The sequence below is a fragment of the Panthera pardus genome, unplaced genomic scaffold (assembly GCF_024362965.1).
Source record: "Panthera pardus isolate Hobbes unplaced genomic scaffold, ASM2436296v1 HiC_scaffold_19, whole genome shotgun sequence".
NCBI lineage: Eukaryota > Metazoa > Chordata > Mammalia > Carnivora > Felidae > Panthera > Panthera pardus.
Window position 1 is genome coordinate 12894404 of NW_026526754.1, and position 14549 is coordinate 12908952.

General features: G+C 60.2%; 1 protein-coding gene and 1 long non-coding RNA gene across 3 annotated transcripts in view; one reads left to right on the forward strand and one right to left on the reverse strand.

Moving 5' to 3' along the window:
* Positions 1 to 14549, forward strand: part of VAC14 (VAC14 component of PIKFYVE complex) — a 102035-nt gene that overhangs the window by 86287 nt on the left and 1199 nt on the right. Inside the window, exons 15-18 of the mRNA XM_019455336.2 lie at positions 5572 to 5746; positions 7188 to 7306; positions 8480 to 8559; positions 10352 to 10502. Of these exons, the coding sequence (XP_019310881.2) occupies positions 5572 to 5746; positions 7188 to 7306; positions 8480 to 8559; positions 10352 to 10502 (525 nt within the window). The remainder of the gene's footprint in view (positions 1 to 5571; positions 5747 to 7187; positions 7307 to 8479; positions 8560 to 10351; positions 10503 to 14549) is intronic.
* Positions 5751 to 10355, reverse strand: LOC109270654 (uncharacterized). 2 transcript variants are annotated; one of them, XR_008423560.1, is made up of 3 exons: positions 9877 to 10355; positions 9539 to 9706; positions 5751 to 6758 (listed from the first exon to the last, which is right to left on the reverse strand). It is a non-coding gene; the product is annotated as an uncharacterized LOC109270654 (long non-coding RNA). The 2 variants fall into 2 exon arrangements; XR_002081608.2 differs by having other exon boundaries at positions 9539 to 10355.

Genomic DNA, 14549 nt, shown 5'->3' on the forward strand with positions numbered 1-14549 from the left:
CTGCTCACCCCTCCTTTCCCCTCTCCCACTACCAAAACAGGCCTCCTCAGCGCTGAACCCTGTGCCTCATGCCCTGCCCAGCCCCACTGAATGAACTGTGTGACAGTGAGACCGGCCACTTGGAGAGAGGCATCTGGAGGCATCAGCAGCCCCCACCTTGCACCCTCAGACAGCAGTGTTCCCCTCTTCTTTCCTGCTCTGCACTTGGCCCCGATGGGGGCAGGGTGGGGCTCAAAGCCACTGGGCAGGTCTTATCCTCCAAATCAAGTCTTGGCCTTGCCCGAGTTGGTGGCCTGAGCAGGTCCCTAGAGGAAAAACAGCATGTGGCCCCTTTCCCGCTCCCAGGACAAGCTGAAGGATGAGCGCCAGACTCCCTATTGGCCTAGTGGGGGCTGGCCTCTGCCTGTGCCTTTCTCCCATGAGGTGGGCAGCAGCTGTTGCCTCACGGGCGGGACTTCTGGCCGTTCTGGAGCCACCTGATACCTTCCTCCTCCTACCTGCTCTGGCCCACACATCCCCTCAAGCAGGGGCCGTGCGTGGGTGTCGGAGAGGGGGCTGGGGAGAGCATCTGCCACTGTGGCCGGTGTCCATTCAGGGCCAGAGTCTGGTGCACGTGGACACTTGGCCAATGTTAGTGGTTGGCGGCAACACAAAGCTCACACCGGTCTGGCAAGTGTTGTGCAGCCATTTCCAGGCCAGCCCTGCACCAGAGTGCCCGCCCCTGGCCCTGCCATAGGCCTTGGCCTTTTGAAGTCACCCCCAAAGAAGGCACCTCTCTGGGCAAGGCGGCGTCATCTCAATCCAATAGGGAAGAGAAAGTGAGGGTCCCTGTCTTGGATCAGGCCGGAAGCAAGCTGCTCCCCTGAGAGCTCCTGGTATATAACAGAGGGACCAAGAGAACTGTTCCCTCCCCGACACGAACCCAGACCCAGAAGTAGGGGAACAGCTGCCCAGGCAGGCAGCAGGAGGCTGGAGGAGGGGGAGGCAGAGCCCATGTGTGGGGCTCTGGCTACGTACCCACAGCCACCTCCAGGCAAACACGTGGGCTCCTGTCCTGAGGTGGGCCTCCAGGCTGCTCCCTCCCGGTCCCCAAGTAGGATTCCTCCTGCCTCATCTCTCTACCTTATCCCCAAGCATTCTGCAAGCCATTGTCTCATGATGAATAGCACTTTAATGTGAGTATTAAAAGTACAGGCAAATGTTTAATGTTTGCAAGCTGTGTTCCATTATTGATGCTGTGCTGGAGAGCCAGGCAGGCAGCTCAGGCGGGGCTGGGGCTCAACAGAGAGGCGATGGTTCAGCAGCCCTGCGAGGCGGCCATCTGCCAGGCCACCACGGGGCGTGGACGGGCACCAAGGAGGCAGAAGAGGAACAGGAGCTCAGGTTCTGGAAGTGGACTTTTCTGGGTCTGGATCCTCCGCTCCTTGTCCCCTGATCAGCTGTGTGCCTGGCAGCGTGGTGCTCTCCGTGTGGAATGACGGGTGTACCCCCTGCCCAGTGTGTGAGGACTCCTCGAGATGACACACGAGGACCCTAGGGCTGGGCCTCTGGAATCGGAGGCCACCTTTGCAGGCCATGTCATGGAGTCGAGGTGAAGTGAAAAGTGGGTGCCCACCCGACCTTCTTACTTAGGAAGAGGAATCAGCATCCTCTTCCTGTTCAGCTATTCAGAACTCTCCAGGGTATGGCCCAGCTGACCTCCCCAGATTCACCTTCCCCTCCCCCAAAGATGCCCAGGACCCATTGAGCCTGCGGCGACTGGAGCTGCTGTTCTTTCACATCACCCCTTGCCCGTCCCACTGGGGCTCCTGTAACACCCTCAGCACGGTGCCTGGCGTGCGGTTAAGAGCTTCCAGTGAGCTAGCTAATATTTCTTTGTTCCTGCCTTCTGGAGGCATCGTGTCCCAGCAGTCTTGGAATTGTTTTTCTTCTCCCCGATTTGGGGTGACCTTGGGATGGGATGGCAAAGGCTGGATAAGACAAGACAGCCCCTGCCTCTGCATACCTCCCTCTCTCCTGCCCCAGCCACAGTGGTAGGGGGCAGAACAGCCCTTCCTGGGGCAGAGGAGACAACCCCGCTGAAGCAAACATCCAGAGGCTTGAGGCTGGATGGGGTGTGTGTCCCCCACCGCTGCACCTCTCCAGGGTACGTCTTCCCAGCTTCCCTCCCTTCACCTCTTGTGGTGATTTCATGAGTGGAGCTTGGGGGAGGTTCCTTGGTGCCACGTATTGTTGCCGTGTCCCGACAGCACGGGTTCAGGGGTCTCCACTGAACTAGCCTCCCACATTCCTTAGGCGGGGCAGCCAGGCCCTGGGTGATAAGGGGGGAAATGTAGCATCTGGGAGGCTGCTCTCTGCAGACAGGCCTGTGCACAGCATGCAGGGGCCTGCCCAGGATGAGCAGAGGGAGCGAGCTGGAGTGGCACACCGGAGTATTGCCGGGCCTTGACACGTCCATACCCTAAGGTTCAGCAGTGGTTATTGAGCAGCTACTCAGTGCCATGCCCTTGTCATGAGGTCACAGCAGGGCCCTGCCCTTTGTAGCTCACATTCTAGAGTGAGAGACAGCTAGGACCCTGTAAACAGTCTGTCAGATGATCCAGGTAGTGAGAAATGCTCAGAAAAGACACAGAACTTTCCTTAGAAAGGGCTGGTGGGAGATGAGCCCTGGACAGAGGCCTCCCCCGGCCCGGAGTTAGAGCTGACAGCTCAACGACCAGAGGGGGCTGGCCACGCGCTGGTCCCTCGGCAGAGCTTTTCCAGGCCAGGGCAGAGGTCAGGAACAGAAGGAAAGCACGAGGGGCCAGCATGCCAGGAGTGAAGGAGGAATATTAAGAGCTGAAGTTGAAGAGAAGTGACCAGAAGGTGTGAGATCCTGGAGGCATGGCAAGGAGCCATGCCATGTTTGTTTAGATCCAGTGGGAAGTCACTGGGGAGGGGCGTGCTCTGTTTAGCACTTTTTAAGGCTTGCCCCAATGGCCAGTCCACTGGGAGGGTGGACTGTAGGGGTGAGAGAGGCAGCAGGGAGACCCGTGAGGAGCCGGCTTGGAATTGACCAGAAGAGATACCCGGACTGGCGGGCGCACTGGGCAGAGAGGCCAGGGGATTGAGGACGACTCCTTCCTTGGTTTGGGAGGAGCAGCTAGGTGGCCGCAGCAGTGACACCGCTTCCTGAGATGGGGAAGGCTGGGCGGAGGCCTAGGGGGACCCAAAGAGTTGTGCTGTGACCCTGCCAAGTTTGAAATGCCCGTTGGACAGCTGCTGATCTAGAGACAGCCTTGAAAATAGAGGAGCTGGCTCAGCCACCAAGAGATGCAGACAAGAGAGAGACACAGTGCGCCTGCACAGAACCGGCACAACCCTAGAGGAGCAGCAGTTGCTGAAGAAGGGGAAAGCCAGGAGAGTGTGCTGTCACGGGTGGCAGGAGAAGAGCATTTCCAGAAAACTCTATCATCCCTCACCTTCTGTAGTGCATCAGTGTCCCTGGCTTCTGAGGGACACCAGGAGGCCAGGGCGCCCACCTGTCCTTACCACCACCCCCTTTGCTTGCCCTCCTGCACCTCCCCGACTGTCCTCTTGTGAGAGTGCCACCCCGGCCCTCTGGCTGCTACAGGTCCCTGCGCCCCGCGGTCCCTGGAGAGCGCTGCCTGGCAGAGCCTCAGCTGTTGGCCTCTGTCATGGAGACGGCAGCAGCTGCAGCCGACGGGCATTTGTGACCATTTGTCAGAATGCTCCCCTTCCTCCCTGGCCTGCCCTCCTGGAACATTTCTATCCCATAGCCCTGGAGACGGGGCTTATCCGGGGGTGGGAGGCTCAGGAGGGGACGGAAAGTGCTGTCTGTGCTCTACAGAAAGGCCAGGCTTCCTCCTGTGAGCTGGCTGTCACCCCAGCTAGGGTCCAGTCACTGTATACCGTGTACCCCCACATGAGCCATCCCTGGTCTCGGCAGCTCTCCTCTGAGTAGCCACCACTGTACAAGCAGGTATTACCCCCAGTTAGGTAAAGAAATTGTGGCCCAGAGACACTGGGGTCACCCAGCTGGTCAGGAGCCACCCAGGTGATGACAGAGCCCTTCCCACACCACCCTCCAGCCCCACCCCCCAACAGCCTTGTTTCCACTTCTCTGGTGGGTTCTTGCCCAAGGCTGCCGTTTCTAGCTGGGCCTGGGCTGGAGACGGCCTGCCCACTGTTTGCACTTCGTGGTTTGGCCTCTCCATTACCAAATGCTCTGGGATTTTTCTGGAGCCGGGGGTGGGGAAGAATCTTCTGCTGTCTGGCCCCAAGGCATGGCTGGTATTCAGAGGGAGGCAGGAAACCAGACCCTGATAAATGCAGAGTTTAGTGTGAGTTCGGTGACCTGGGATAGACATGTTTCAGGCATGTTGGCTCCAAATGTGATTCACGTTTAGCACACGAGACCTTGAGGCCTCAGACCTTTGTCCCCACAGGCTGGAGTCCTAATCTGTATACTTCCAGAAGCAGAGACCAGGAGACAGGCGGACAGACTGAACCCCAAATGGGAGGGGGTACCGTGCTGGTACAGTCAGGAGCTCAGTGGCCACACCCCTCCCCTCCTAGCCCCACCTGCCGGCTCCCTGGTTTGCCCTTCTGGATTTTTAAGGAGCCTTGGGATCCCTGGACTCCCGACAGGAAGGCCCACTCGTACCCTCAAGGCCAGCCCTCCATGGGCACCATGGCACACTAGGGCGGTCACCAGGCTTCCTCCGAGTCTGTCCTTGAGACTTGCCTGTCACTGTTGACGTCATCTGGCCCAGGGACCCTGGAAAAATCTCCTTTTCTCCATTCTCTGGATTTCCTGTTTTCCTTTTAATAAAATGGAGACTCTTGCACGAAGCCCAAGTCTTATTCCCTGCAAGACTATTACTAGAGAAGAGGTGGCAGGAAGGAAAAGAGGCCCTAGCAAGTCCCTAGCTTGGCCCCTTGGTCAAGTCACTTTGTCTCCCTGTACCAGCGTTTCATTATCCAGGCAGCAAAGAGAAAACTCGGGGTTGTCATAGGGTTCGTTCATCCCACAAGCACCCCCTGAGCCCCTGCTACCGGCAGGCACCGTGTACTCCAGGTGGGGGTGCAGCTGCGAACAAAACAAACAGGTTCCTGACGCCAACGGGGAGGGCAGAGGACACGAATGACCGGTACGTGTGTTCTTTGTCACATGAAGATAATCTCTATCCAAAAAGTAAAGGTGGGAAAGGGTAGGGAGTAGCTTGGCACGTGGGGGGCATTGCTCTGGTATGCAGGAGATCAGAAAGGGAAGTTGGAGCTTCTGTGGTGATATCGGTAGGCAGAGGCCCACTGTTTCTCTCAGAATTCCATTTTGGGGCCTGGGGCAGGGAAGGGAGGTAAATCCAGCCTGTGGGGGCTCCGGAGTTGCTGAGCCAGGGTGAGCGGTGTTGGGAGGCACAGAGCCAGGCCCCAGTGACCCCCACAGGCCTCAGAGCTGAGGTTCCAGGCCAAACCCAGGAGAGAGCAGGTTCCCTCAGGATGCCGCGAGAGGGGATTCCTAGGTTAAGCCCAGAGGTTTCCGTAACCTCTACTCTGCCTGTTTTCCAGGCAGCTCTGCCTCCTGCTGAACGCAGAGAACATCTTTCACTCGATGGCGGACATCCTGCTCCGAGAGGAGGACCTCAAGTTCGCCTCGACCATGGTCCACACCCTCAACACCATCCTGCTCACCTCCACAGAGCTCTTCCAGCTGAGAAACCAGCTCAAGGACCTGAAGACCCTGGTACTCCGTGTCCATGGGCTCGGGCCCTGGGTTTAATCCCGCATGCACTCGGGCACACAGCCGTGCTACCCCACCCCAAGGCCCCAGGAGGCTCGCAGACAGGAGACAGGATGAACTCAGATCTCCGGGTCGGGTGTAAACTACAGACTGCCCTGGGTTAGCTACATGGAAGTGGCAACCGTGGCAGTAAGTCCCAAGTGGCTTCCTTAGCCACCCACTGTGGAGATCCTTGCCCACGGAAGTCTCTGGACTCTAGGGTCCACATGCCCTCCGGATCCACCAAAGACAGTGTGTTTTCCACTCATTCATACCCACCCCACTGTCCGAGGGGGTCACTGCCCCTTCGCAGAATGAGTGGATTGGATTCTGGGACCATGTTCCGGGACCCAGCAGTTCATGCCACGCTGTCTGAGTCAGGTTTCTGGATGACAGCGTTGCCAGACATCAGGGGTTATTAGCCTCCACGCCCTCTTCCCTGGCCCTGTCCCCTCTTTCCAACAGTTAGACATGTCTGTCTCACAAGGCATCCTGTCCTAAGTCAAGGTGTCACAGCACTGCCCGGCTCAGGCTCCGGATAAGGAACCACCAGGGCTGATCAGAGAGAGCCCGGAGGCGCTCACCATCCTGTCATCCTGGGGGACACGGGTCAAGGGTCTCGCTCGGCCCAAGGGCAGGAGGCTGAACTGTCCTGGATGTGCCCGTGGCTCCAGGGCTTTCGTTCCCCGATGCGGGCTGTGGTCTCCACCCCACACCCTCCTTCCCAACTCACACGCTGCCTCCGCTCCCTCTCCGGGCGTCTCAAGGACCTCCAAGCCTGCATCGGGGCATCTGGGGCCAGGCAGCTCGGAATGATCCAGGCCACACCTCTGCCTTCTTCCTGTGGTTCTTTCCAGACATTCGCAGAGGACTTAAGAATTTTCCTCAGGGCAGGGGCTCCCTTCAGGGTGTGGGCTCAGCCTCTGGGCCGCTTCCTGAGGGCCAGGTGGGCTGCAGAAGAGGGAGGAGATGGCATCTGAAAATGAGACGGGATGCTGCCGGGGAGAGCCCAGGCCCTGAGGAAGCTTCCTCCCTGCCCACACCCAAGCCCTCCCCACAGCCCTCCAAGCCCCACAGGCTCCAGGACCACAGAGTTCTAGGAGGACAATTACCGTTCTTTGCCGAGGGCACAAATGCCAGCACAGAGGACGGGCTCACGCCTGACCAGGCCCTCACAGCCACCACCACGTGGCTCTGTGGGACTGGGAGTAATGACAGGGTCTGAGGAAGAGCTGTCAGCATTTCCTTTGTGACAACTCGTTCCCAGCTGGGCTGCCAAACACAGCCCTGGGTGCTGAGCTGTCTCCCCGGCGTTGGGCGAGGGCCCCTGGATCTCAGGCCCCGTGAGGACCCCGGGTGGGAAGAGTAGGGGCTCTGCCAGCCGCTCACACCTCTTCCTCCTCAGGAGAGCCAGAACCTGTTCTGCTGCCTGTACCGCTCCTGGTGCCACAACCCAGTCACCACGGTGTCCCTGTGCTTCCTCACCCAGAACTACCGGCACGCCTATGACCTCATCCAGAAGTTGTATCCTTCGTTCTCACTGTCCTTCCCGTCCAGCCACTGAGGGACAGGCGCGGGCCAAGTGCTCCCTTTCCGCCACACTCCTACCCCGTCCCTGTGCTCTGCCTCCAGGCCTTGTGACATGGGGACCTCCGAGGGCGTGGCCAGGGGTGCGCTGGGGAGAGCACTGTTGGCAGCGGATGGGGTCATCTAGGTCTTGTGGAGGGGAGCTGGCCCTGGAGAAACCTTGTAAGCCAGGCGTCGAGGCTGAGTGGGCCCAGCCTGGTGCTGACGGGTGCTGATGGAGCCACCTAGGTGAGAGGGCCCCGGGGGGGGGGGGGGGGGGGGGGGGCGCGGTCGGGCTGACCTAAGCGAGGTCTGCGGGCTTGAGCTCTAGCGTCTGCAGCACTGCTGGTGAGGAGCTCAGGGACCTGGGCCACAGAGCCACGGCCCAGCTGGGCAGTGACCCAGAGGGGGAGAAGCCAGCTGGGGGAGAGGGCTCAGCAAGAGAGAAGACCCCCAGCACGCCTCAGGGCCTCTGAAAGGCATCCATGGGCAGACTGGTCACAGTTGTTAAAACAGTGCAGTAAAGCAGCTTACTGGATTGAAGAACTACTTAGGATGCAAAATTGGCCTCCTTTCCTGACGGGCCATGAGTTGGGGGTAAGGAGAGAGGGTCCCTAAGGTGCCTCCATTAAGGGTCGGTGTGGCCTGGCCTCACTCCCTCAGGGTGCCTGCTCTCCTTCCACACCCTAGATTTGCTTTTCTCGGCCACTGGCGTGGCCCAGAAACCACAGGCCACACACTTGCCACAGCCCTGACCTTGGCCCTGCTGACAAGCGTCCACTCAGGCAGGAACCAAGACCTTTCCCGCTCAGCCTCCCCCTCCCCCCAACACAGGCTGCAGGGCTGAGATAAGAGCCTTTCAGAGCTGGGAGGGCGCAGAGGAGAGAGCCACAGAGCAGAGCCAGAGTGCCCCTGCAGGGGGGGACAGCTGTGCCATTTCTCATTTATAGGGACAGAGTGACTGATGTCCTCCGTGTACCTTCGGGCTTAGGCAGAAACAGGCTCTACCTACAAAGCCAGGGCCCCAGTGGGAAGAGCATGTGTTCCCAGCTCTCCGGTTGCCCCAGCCGGCAGAGGCCCCTCGTAGAGAGGGGCCATCCCAGCCAGTCTTTCCTTGACCCGCCCACCCAGCGGGGACCTGGAAGTCACGGTGGATTTCCTCACGGAGGTGGATAAGCTGGTGCAGCTGATCGAGTGCCCCATCTTCACATGTAAGAGCCTGGACTCTGGAGCGCGACAGGGGTGGAGCCGACTCCGCTGTGCTCCCTCTGGGGAGGGAGGCAGGGAGGGCACTCACCCCAGGGTGTTTCTTAGAACGTCAGGAACGGAAGACCGGGGATGACAATCAGGTCTGGGGAGTCCAGTCCAATAGGACTGAGACATGGTGTCAGGACAAGCGCCTCAAGGTGACCAGCGCATGGCCGAACCCACCTGAAGGTCCACGACATCCCGACGGGGGGTGGTTCGGCCGACCAGAGTAGTGCTGCCAGGCCGCTGCTGAGGGAGCTGGCCCAGAGCTGTTCGCAGCCACCCCTCCCCGCACCACGCCCTCCTCTCTCTACAGAGCAGAGTATTTGCCGGAGCGGCTGGGCAGGAGCTCCCTGATTGTAACATCCAGGCTGAATGTGCAAAAGTGGCAGCTGGTTGGGGAGAGCACGGCTCCTGGCGCCTCGGCGCACATACGGTGCTTGCCCCCCAGAGTAGGTGACTCTCAGGATAAAACTTGCATGCTTACTTAGGTCAGGCAGGCGAGCAGGGAGGTGGCCCTGCCGGTGGCCTCCTTCCTGCTGAGCCAGTTGGCTGAGCCCTTGCCCTCTGGCAGCGCCTCTGACCTGCCCGAGCTTCTCCACGCGGCCAGGCCCCATGGTGGTGGATGCCCAGGAGACACGAGAGCAGGAGGGAGACCCTGTTCCCAGCAGAGTTTAGCAAAGCCTGTCCCAAGTGGTTCCCTGGCCCAACATCTCACTTCCCCAAGGGCCTCCTGGGGCAGCCAGGCACATTCTCACCTGAGGCCGGGTGCAGCCTGACCCCGGAGAGACGGCAGGCACCTTCTCGCCAGGCCCAGGGCTTCGTTGGAGCGACCACGGCAGCTTCACCCTGGTCCTGCCCAGCACCCATCCCAACCCTGCTTTGCCTGGCTCCCCCAGGGGTGACTGCCTTGACCCCACAGGCCCAGGGATGTCTACTCACGTCTCCACTGGTGGCTCCTGCTCCCTGGGGTAGGGAGAGGGTTGGGCAGGGCCTCACTGCTCTGGCTCCAGCGTCAGCCCAGACCCCCTACACGGCTGCTGCCGGGGGTAACATGGCCTCTCCTGAAGTTTGTGGCTCGTTCTCCACAAACGATGCCTGGGACTGGGCCTTAGAGACACAAGAAAGCAGGAGCCAGTGATTCTCCCGGAGGGGCTCAGAGGAGGGAAGCGTGGGCCCCTTTAAATGGGACGGGTGCTGGGCAGGACCAGGGGCACCTCTCCTATCTGGTGGGGTACTGGCATGGCTGGTGTCTGAGGAGGCTTCCCAAAAGCACCTACCGAGACACTCTGGAGTTTGGTGTGTGTTCAGCGCCACACACGAGCGTTTTTCTACCCTGCCCTCCCTTCAAGCTGTCCTAATCCGGTCTTTCTCTCCCGCTCACCCTATTTATAGCTCTCTTGTGCTGGCACGTGCAGAGCAGACAGGGAATCTGTTACACTACAGGCCCCAGGCCCCCTCATCACCAGGCTGCAGTCAGTGTAGCGGCTCAGGGACAAGGACCGGCAGCTTGGGGGTCACCAGGCTGAGGCGACTCTCGGGACAGACGGCCGTGCGGGTGGGCAGGAAGAAAGAGCGGCGAGATCCGGGGGACGGCTGAGGTGCTGCTGGAGGAGGGAGCAGGCATGTCTGGCTGTAGAGGAGCCCCTGCCCCTCTCTGAGCCACAGCTACCTGGCTGGCCCTCTCCCGGGCAGGCCGAGGTGTGGCCCAGGGCAGTGCCTGACCCCTGACCTCTACCCTCTGCCCTGCCTCAGATCTGCGCCTGCAGCTGCTGGACGTGAAGAACAACCCGTACCTGATCAAGGCCCTCTATGGCCTGCTCATGCTGCTGCCGCAGAGCAGTGCCTTCCAGCTGCTCTCCCACCGGCTACAGTGCGTGCCCAACCCCGAGCTGCTGCAGACTGAGTGAGTGCCGGGCTGGGGGACCGCTGCCCTCCGCCTCCACGGGAGGCAGAGGCCTCCGCCACTGGGAGAGGCCAGGCCAGAGGGACTCGGCACGCGAGGGGTCTCCCTTGCCTTGGCATCACGTCCCTCTGGCACTGCGGAGACTGGCCACCTCGTGGCCACTTACACTCAGGCCTCTTAAAGCACCAAGCTGGGGGCTTCTGCGAGTGTTTGCGAGGTGGTAGAGAGTAGCAAGATCTTCTCCCAGCCATCAGGGTTGAGTTAATCTAAAAACTGAAAGGGCCTGCCAGAATCACCCAGACGGAGGCCCCTGGAGGGAGACTGCAGGAGGAGGAGTTCATGTCCTGGGTCAGAGACGGTGCCCAGTCCTGCAGCAGTAGGCGTGAGAGCCGGCCTCGGGCGGTCCTCCCCGCCACCGCCCCCATCTACGGCAGAGGCTCCAACCTGGGCCACAGAGAGACCCCAGCCTCACTGGGACACAGAGGCACCGTGGCTACGCTGCTTGACCCTGCCCGTGGGAAGAACGGGACCTGGGCACACCTCCACCCTGAGGCCAGCAAGGCGGACTCCGGGCAGGAGGGCTGCAGCCCTGCGGGGTGGGGGGCGTCCAGCCAGGCTCCTACCCCGAACCCGCTGCTGGCCCGGCCCCCGGAGCCTGTTGGGCCGTGTCTATATTTGGTAACCCTTGGAGGCTTTGCCTCATCCACAGGCATTTGGCATTCGAGATGGAAAATTTCACTTGTCAGGTCGCCATGGAAACAAGCAGAGCCACTGAGAAGATTTACGCTGAATGGAGCGCACCCAGCTTGCATCAGATGCCCTGTGTGTCTAGAATTCCCTCCCAGGCTGTTAGAGCCACTTGGCAGGCCTGGCACCTCGCTCTTGCGAAGGGCCTCGGCCTTGGGCCCTTGGGACTGATGCAGGCAGCCTTGAAATGGCCTGTCTCACACGCAGGGCCTCTGACCCCAGCCCCTGTGCCTCCATAGCACTGGGTTTAGACTCCCACCACCCCTCCCACCCAGCTTGGCCTCTCCAGAGGCTGGGTGTGGGCCACCTGACAGGCTGGCCACTCTAGGCTGGCTGGAGGGGCTTGAGCCCCGAGCAGGTGTGGCCCCCAGGCCAAGGCCCAGCTCTTGGCCTGTTCCACCCCTTTTTCCAGACAGCAGTGCTCTGGGATGACAGGGCTAGGCACTGTCCCAGCTGCTCTTAGTGACACCCAAGTAATCCCCAGGGGAGCAGGGAGGTGGGTTTTGCACTTGGAATCCCTTGGCCAGAATACTTCCAGCTCCTGGGACACAGAGGCCCTGAAGCCACACCGTGCTTCACTGGCCTGGCCCCTGCACCAGCACTTCCGATGTCCAGTGGGTGTTAGGGTTACCCTGGCAGGCACTCAGGATTCCTCCTTTCTTGGTGCAGAGGTAGGGGAGAAGGAGACAGGAACAGCTGCTTCCCTGTGACCTTTGGTTCTTGTCTCCACCCCCACCCCCAGCCAGGCTGCCTTCCTGAAGGAGGTCCCTGGGCCAAGCCACAGACCCTGTGAGGCTAAGGGCCATTCTCCTGTCAGAGCTCTGCACATGACATCTCCTTGTCTAGGGTGGGGAAGTAAAGCTCAGGGTGGTAGGAGCTCTCCCTGCATGCTCCAGGCCAAGGTACAAGTTTGCAGAGGGAAGCTGAGGAAAATGGCTTCTCTCAGAGCCTCCCATGGCCAGAGTCAGAGAAGTCCTGGGCCAAGGGGTTGAACGGCCTCTTAGGTAGGAGATTCTGCAGGCCAGTGGACAGTTCAGAGGCCTGGACTAGGATCTGGTCCCAGCTCTGCTGAGGGTTTGCCCTGTGAACTTAGACGAGCCCCTCTCCTGGCTCTGCGTTTCTTCATTCGTAAATGAGCATTTGGACCAAATGGATGCTTGAGGCTCTGCCCAGCCCTCAAGGCCCTGGGTTCCCAGCGGTTCTTTGCAAGAACCTAGGAAGAGCTGTGTCACAGATATAGGCAGGGAGACATCGGGCAGGGAAGGGGCCTCCAGAACAGCTGGGAGAGGGGTCAGATTGCAACGCTGGGCACAGAGGGACGGCTCACACCCTGGAGAGGAGGAAGAGTACAGTCACAGCCCTGGGAGGGGCAGGCAGCTGGAAGACAGCTTTGGGTTGCCTGACAGGCCTGCAAGCCGGAAGCAGCTGGGTCAGTTGTGGGGAGGGGGTTCTGCACCCCTTGCCCATCCCTCATTCCATGTGCTCAAGGCACCAGCAGGCCTCGGAGACTCTGGCCCCCTCAGGTTTCCAGGCCACTCCCCAGAGATTATCTCAGTGAGGCAGGAGGGGACCTCTGAAGAAAATCTGGGGCCGCTTGTCAGCATTAGCCTGGTGACAGGTGCATGGGTGGGGTGGCAGGAGACAGGGCTGGCTTTGGGTTCTGGAATCCCATCTCCACTGCTGGCGGGGTGTCCCCCAGTCACTGATTGCCCGAGGAGCGTTGTAAACAGACCTCGAAGGGCCTGAGCAGCAGCCATGCCCACTGTGACAGGCAGGGAGAGGAGCCCTGGCCTACCCCCGTGGGACATGTTCCTCCCCACTTGCAAGATCTCAGGCCAGGAGGGATCCAGGAAGAGAGGCTGAGTCACGGAGGGCAACGCTTGCCACCATGATCATCCAGAGAGTGCAGGGTATGGCCCGTTCCTCCCCATCCCCGCGCCTCCCTGGCCACGTCTGTGCACATCACCCAGGTTTGCTGCCCACTGCCGGCATCTCCATGGAAACCCCTAATCTCAGTCCTACCTCTGGACCAGACGCCTGTGCTTGTCAGTAGTGTTGAGGGGAATGGCACACAGACCCTCGAACGCCCAGCATCCAACGGCATACTCCAGTGTCCGCTCTGGCCTCACGTGTCCGGGCCTGCAGATCTCTCCCGCATCTCACCCACTCGGCTGGGGCGGCACCTGGTCACTGCCTGAGGCTAGAGCTGTAAGCCGCAGGGTGTCCCTCGGCCTCCCCAGAAGCCCAGGCGGTGACACCTGATAGTGCCCTGTTCCCAGGGAAGTTGAATACGGCAGCCAGAGTCCAGAATGCTGCCCCTAGAGTGGGCCCCACCTAGCTTCTCTTGATGTTTGTTGAATTAATGTTGCCTGAGGCCCAGGAAAGCAGCAGCCAAGGCACCATCCAAGGTGTCTTCAGATGGCACATCTTCAACAGGAAGGGAACAACACTGAGTAGGGGTGCAGGGGGCCACCTCCAAGCTTCCAGATGGCATCCTGACCATGGGGAGGGCCCCCACTGCCCTTGGTCCTGCCCCAGCAGCCAGGTGAATGGTCAGAGATGTCTGTCAGGGGCCAAGTTCATTGGTAAGGGTTTCCTTTAGGTGAAGCGCCATCGTGTTTCCCCCAAAATGTACTGAGCCACTGATGCACCCCAGGCCTCAAGCTGCTCAACCCTGGCCAGCCTCACCTCAGGGGGCCATAGTGGTCATAGCCACAGTGGCTGCCCATGAGGTACCTAGGCTGGGGCTAGGCACCAGGCTAAGCTCTTATATGTTGAATATGAACCACCCTCACCCCCCCACCGTGGAGTGGCCCCTGTGGCAGTCCCCTTCTACGGATGAGCAAACTGAGTCACATGCCCAAGGCCAAATAGCTAGGAAGTGGTCGTATCCAGGCTTCTCTAGCTCCTGTGCCCAGCTGCTTCTTGGAGCCTGTGAACTCACAGGGCCCTGGGATTCTCGTGAACGGCCCACAGCCTTCATGAGACCCCCTTACCAGGGCCACTAGGTCTCAGGGGCTAGAAGCAAATACTTCCCCAGCCCACATCTGTTTCCCAAGCCAGTGAGGCTAAAATGAAAGAGGAACAGACTCTTTCATGAGACTTTGCCGAAGGGATGGTTATAATGGGAAGGGACCCAAGGGGACCTGGTCCCCAGGAACAAGCCGAACAGGACTACTACGCCGCACAACTCTAGGGAGCATCAGGTACACTGTGGCTGTGCGCTGCACAACTTGTGCAGCTGTACAGAGCAACCAGGGAGGGTGGTCGCAGCAGGAGTTGTAGGAGCCGTCAGCACGC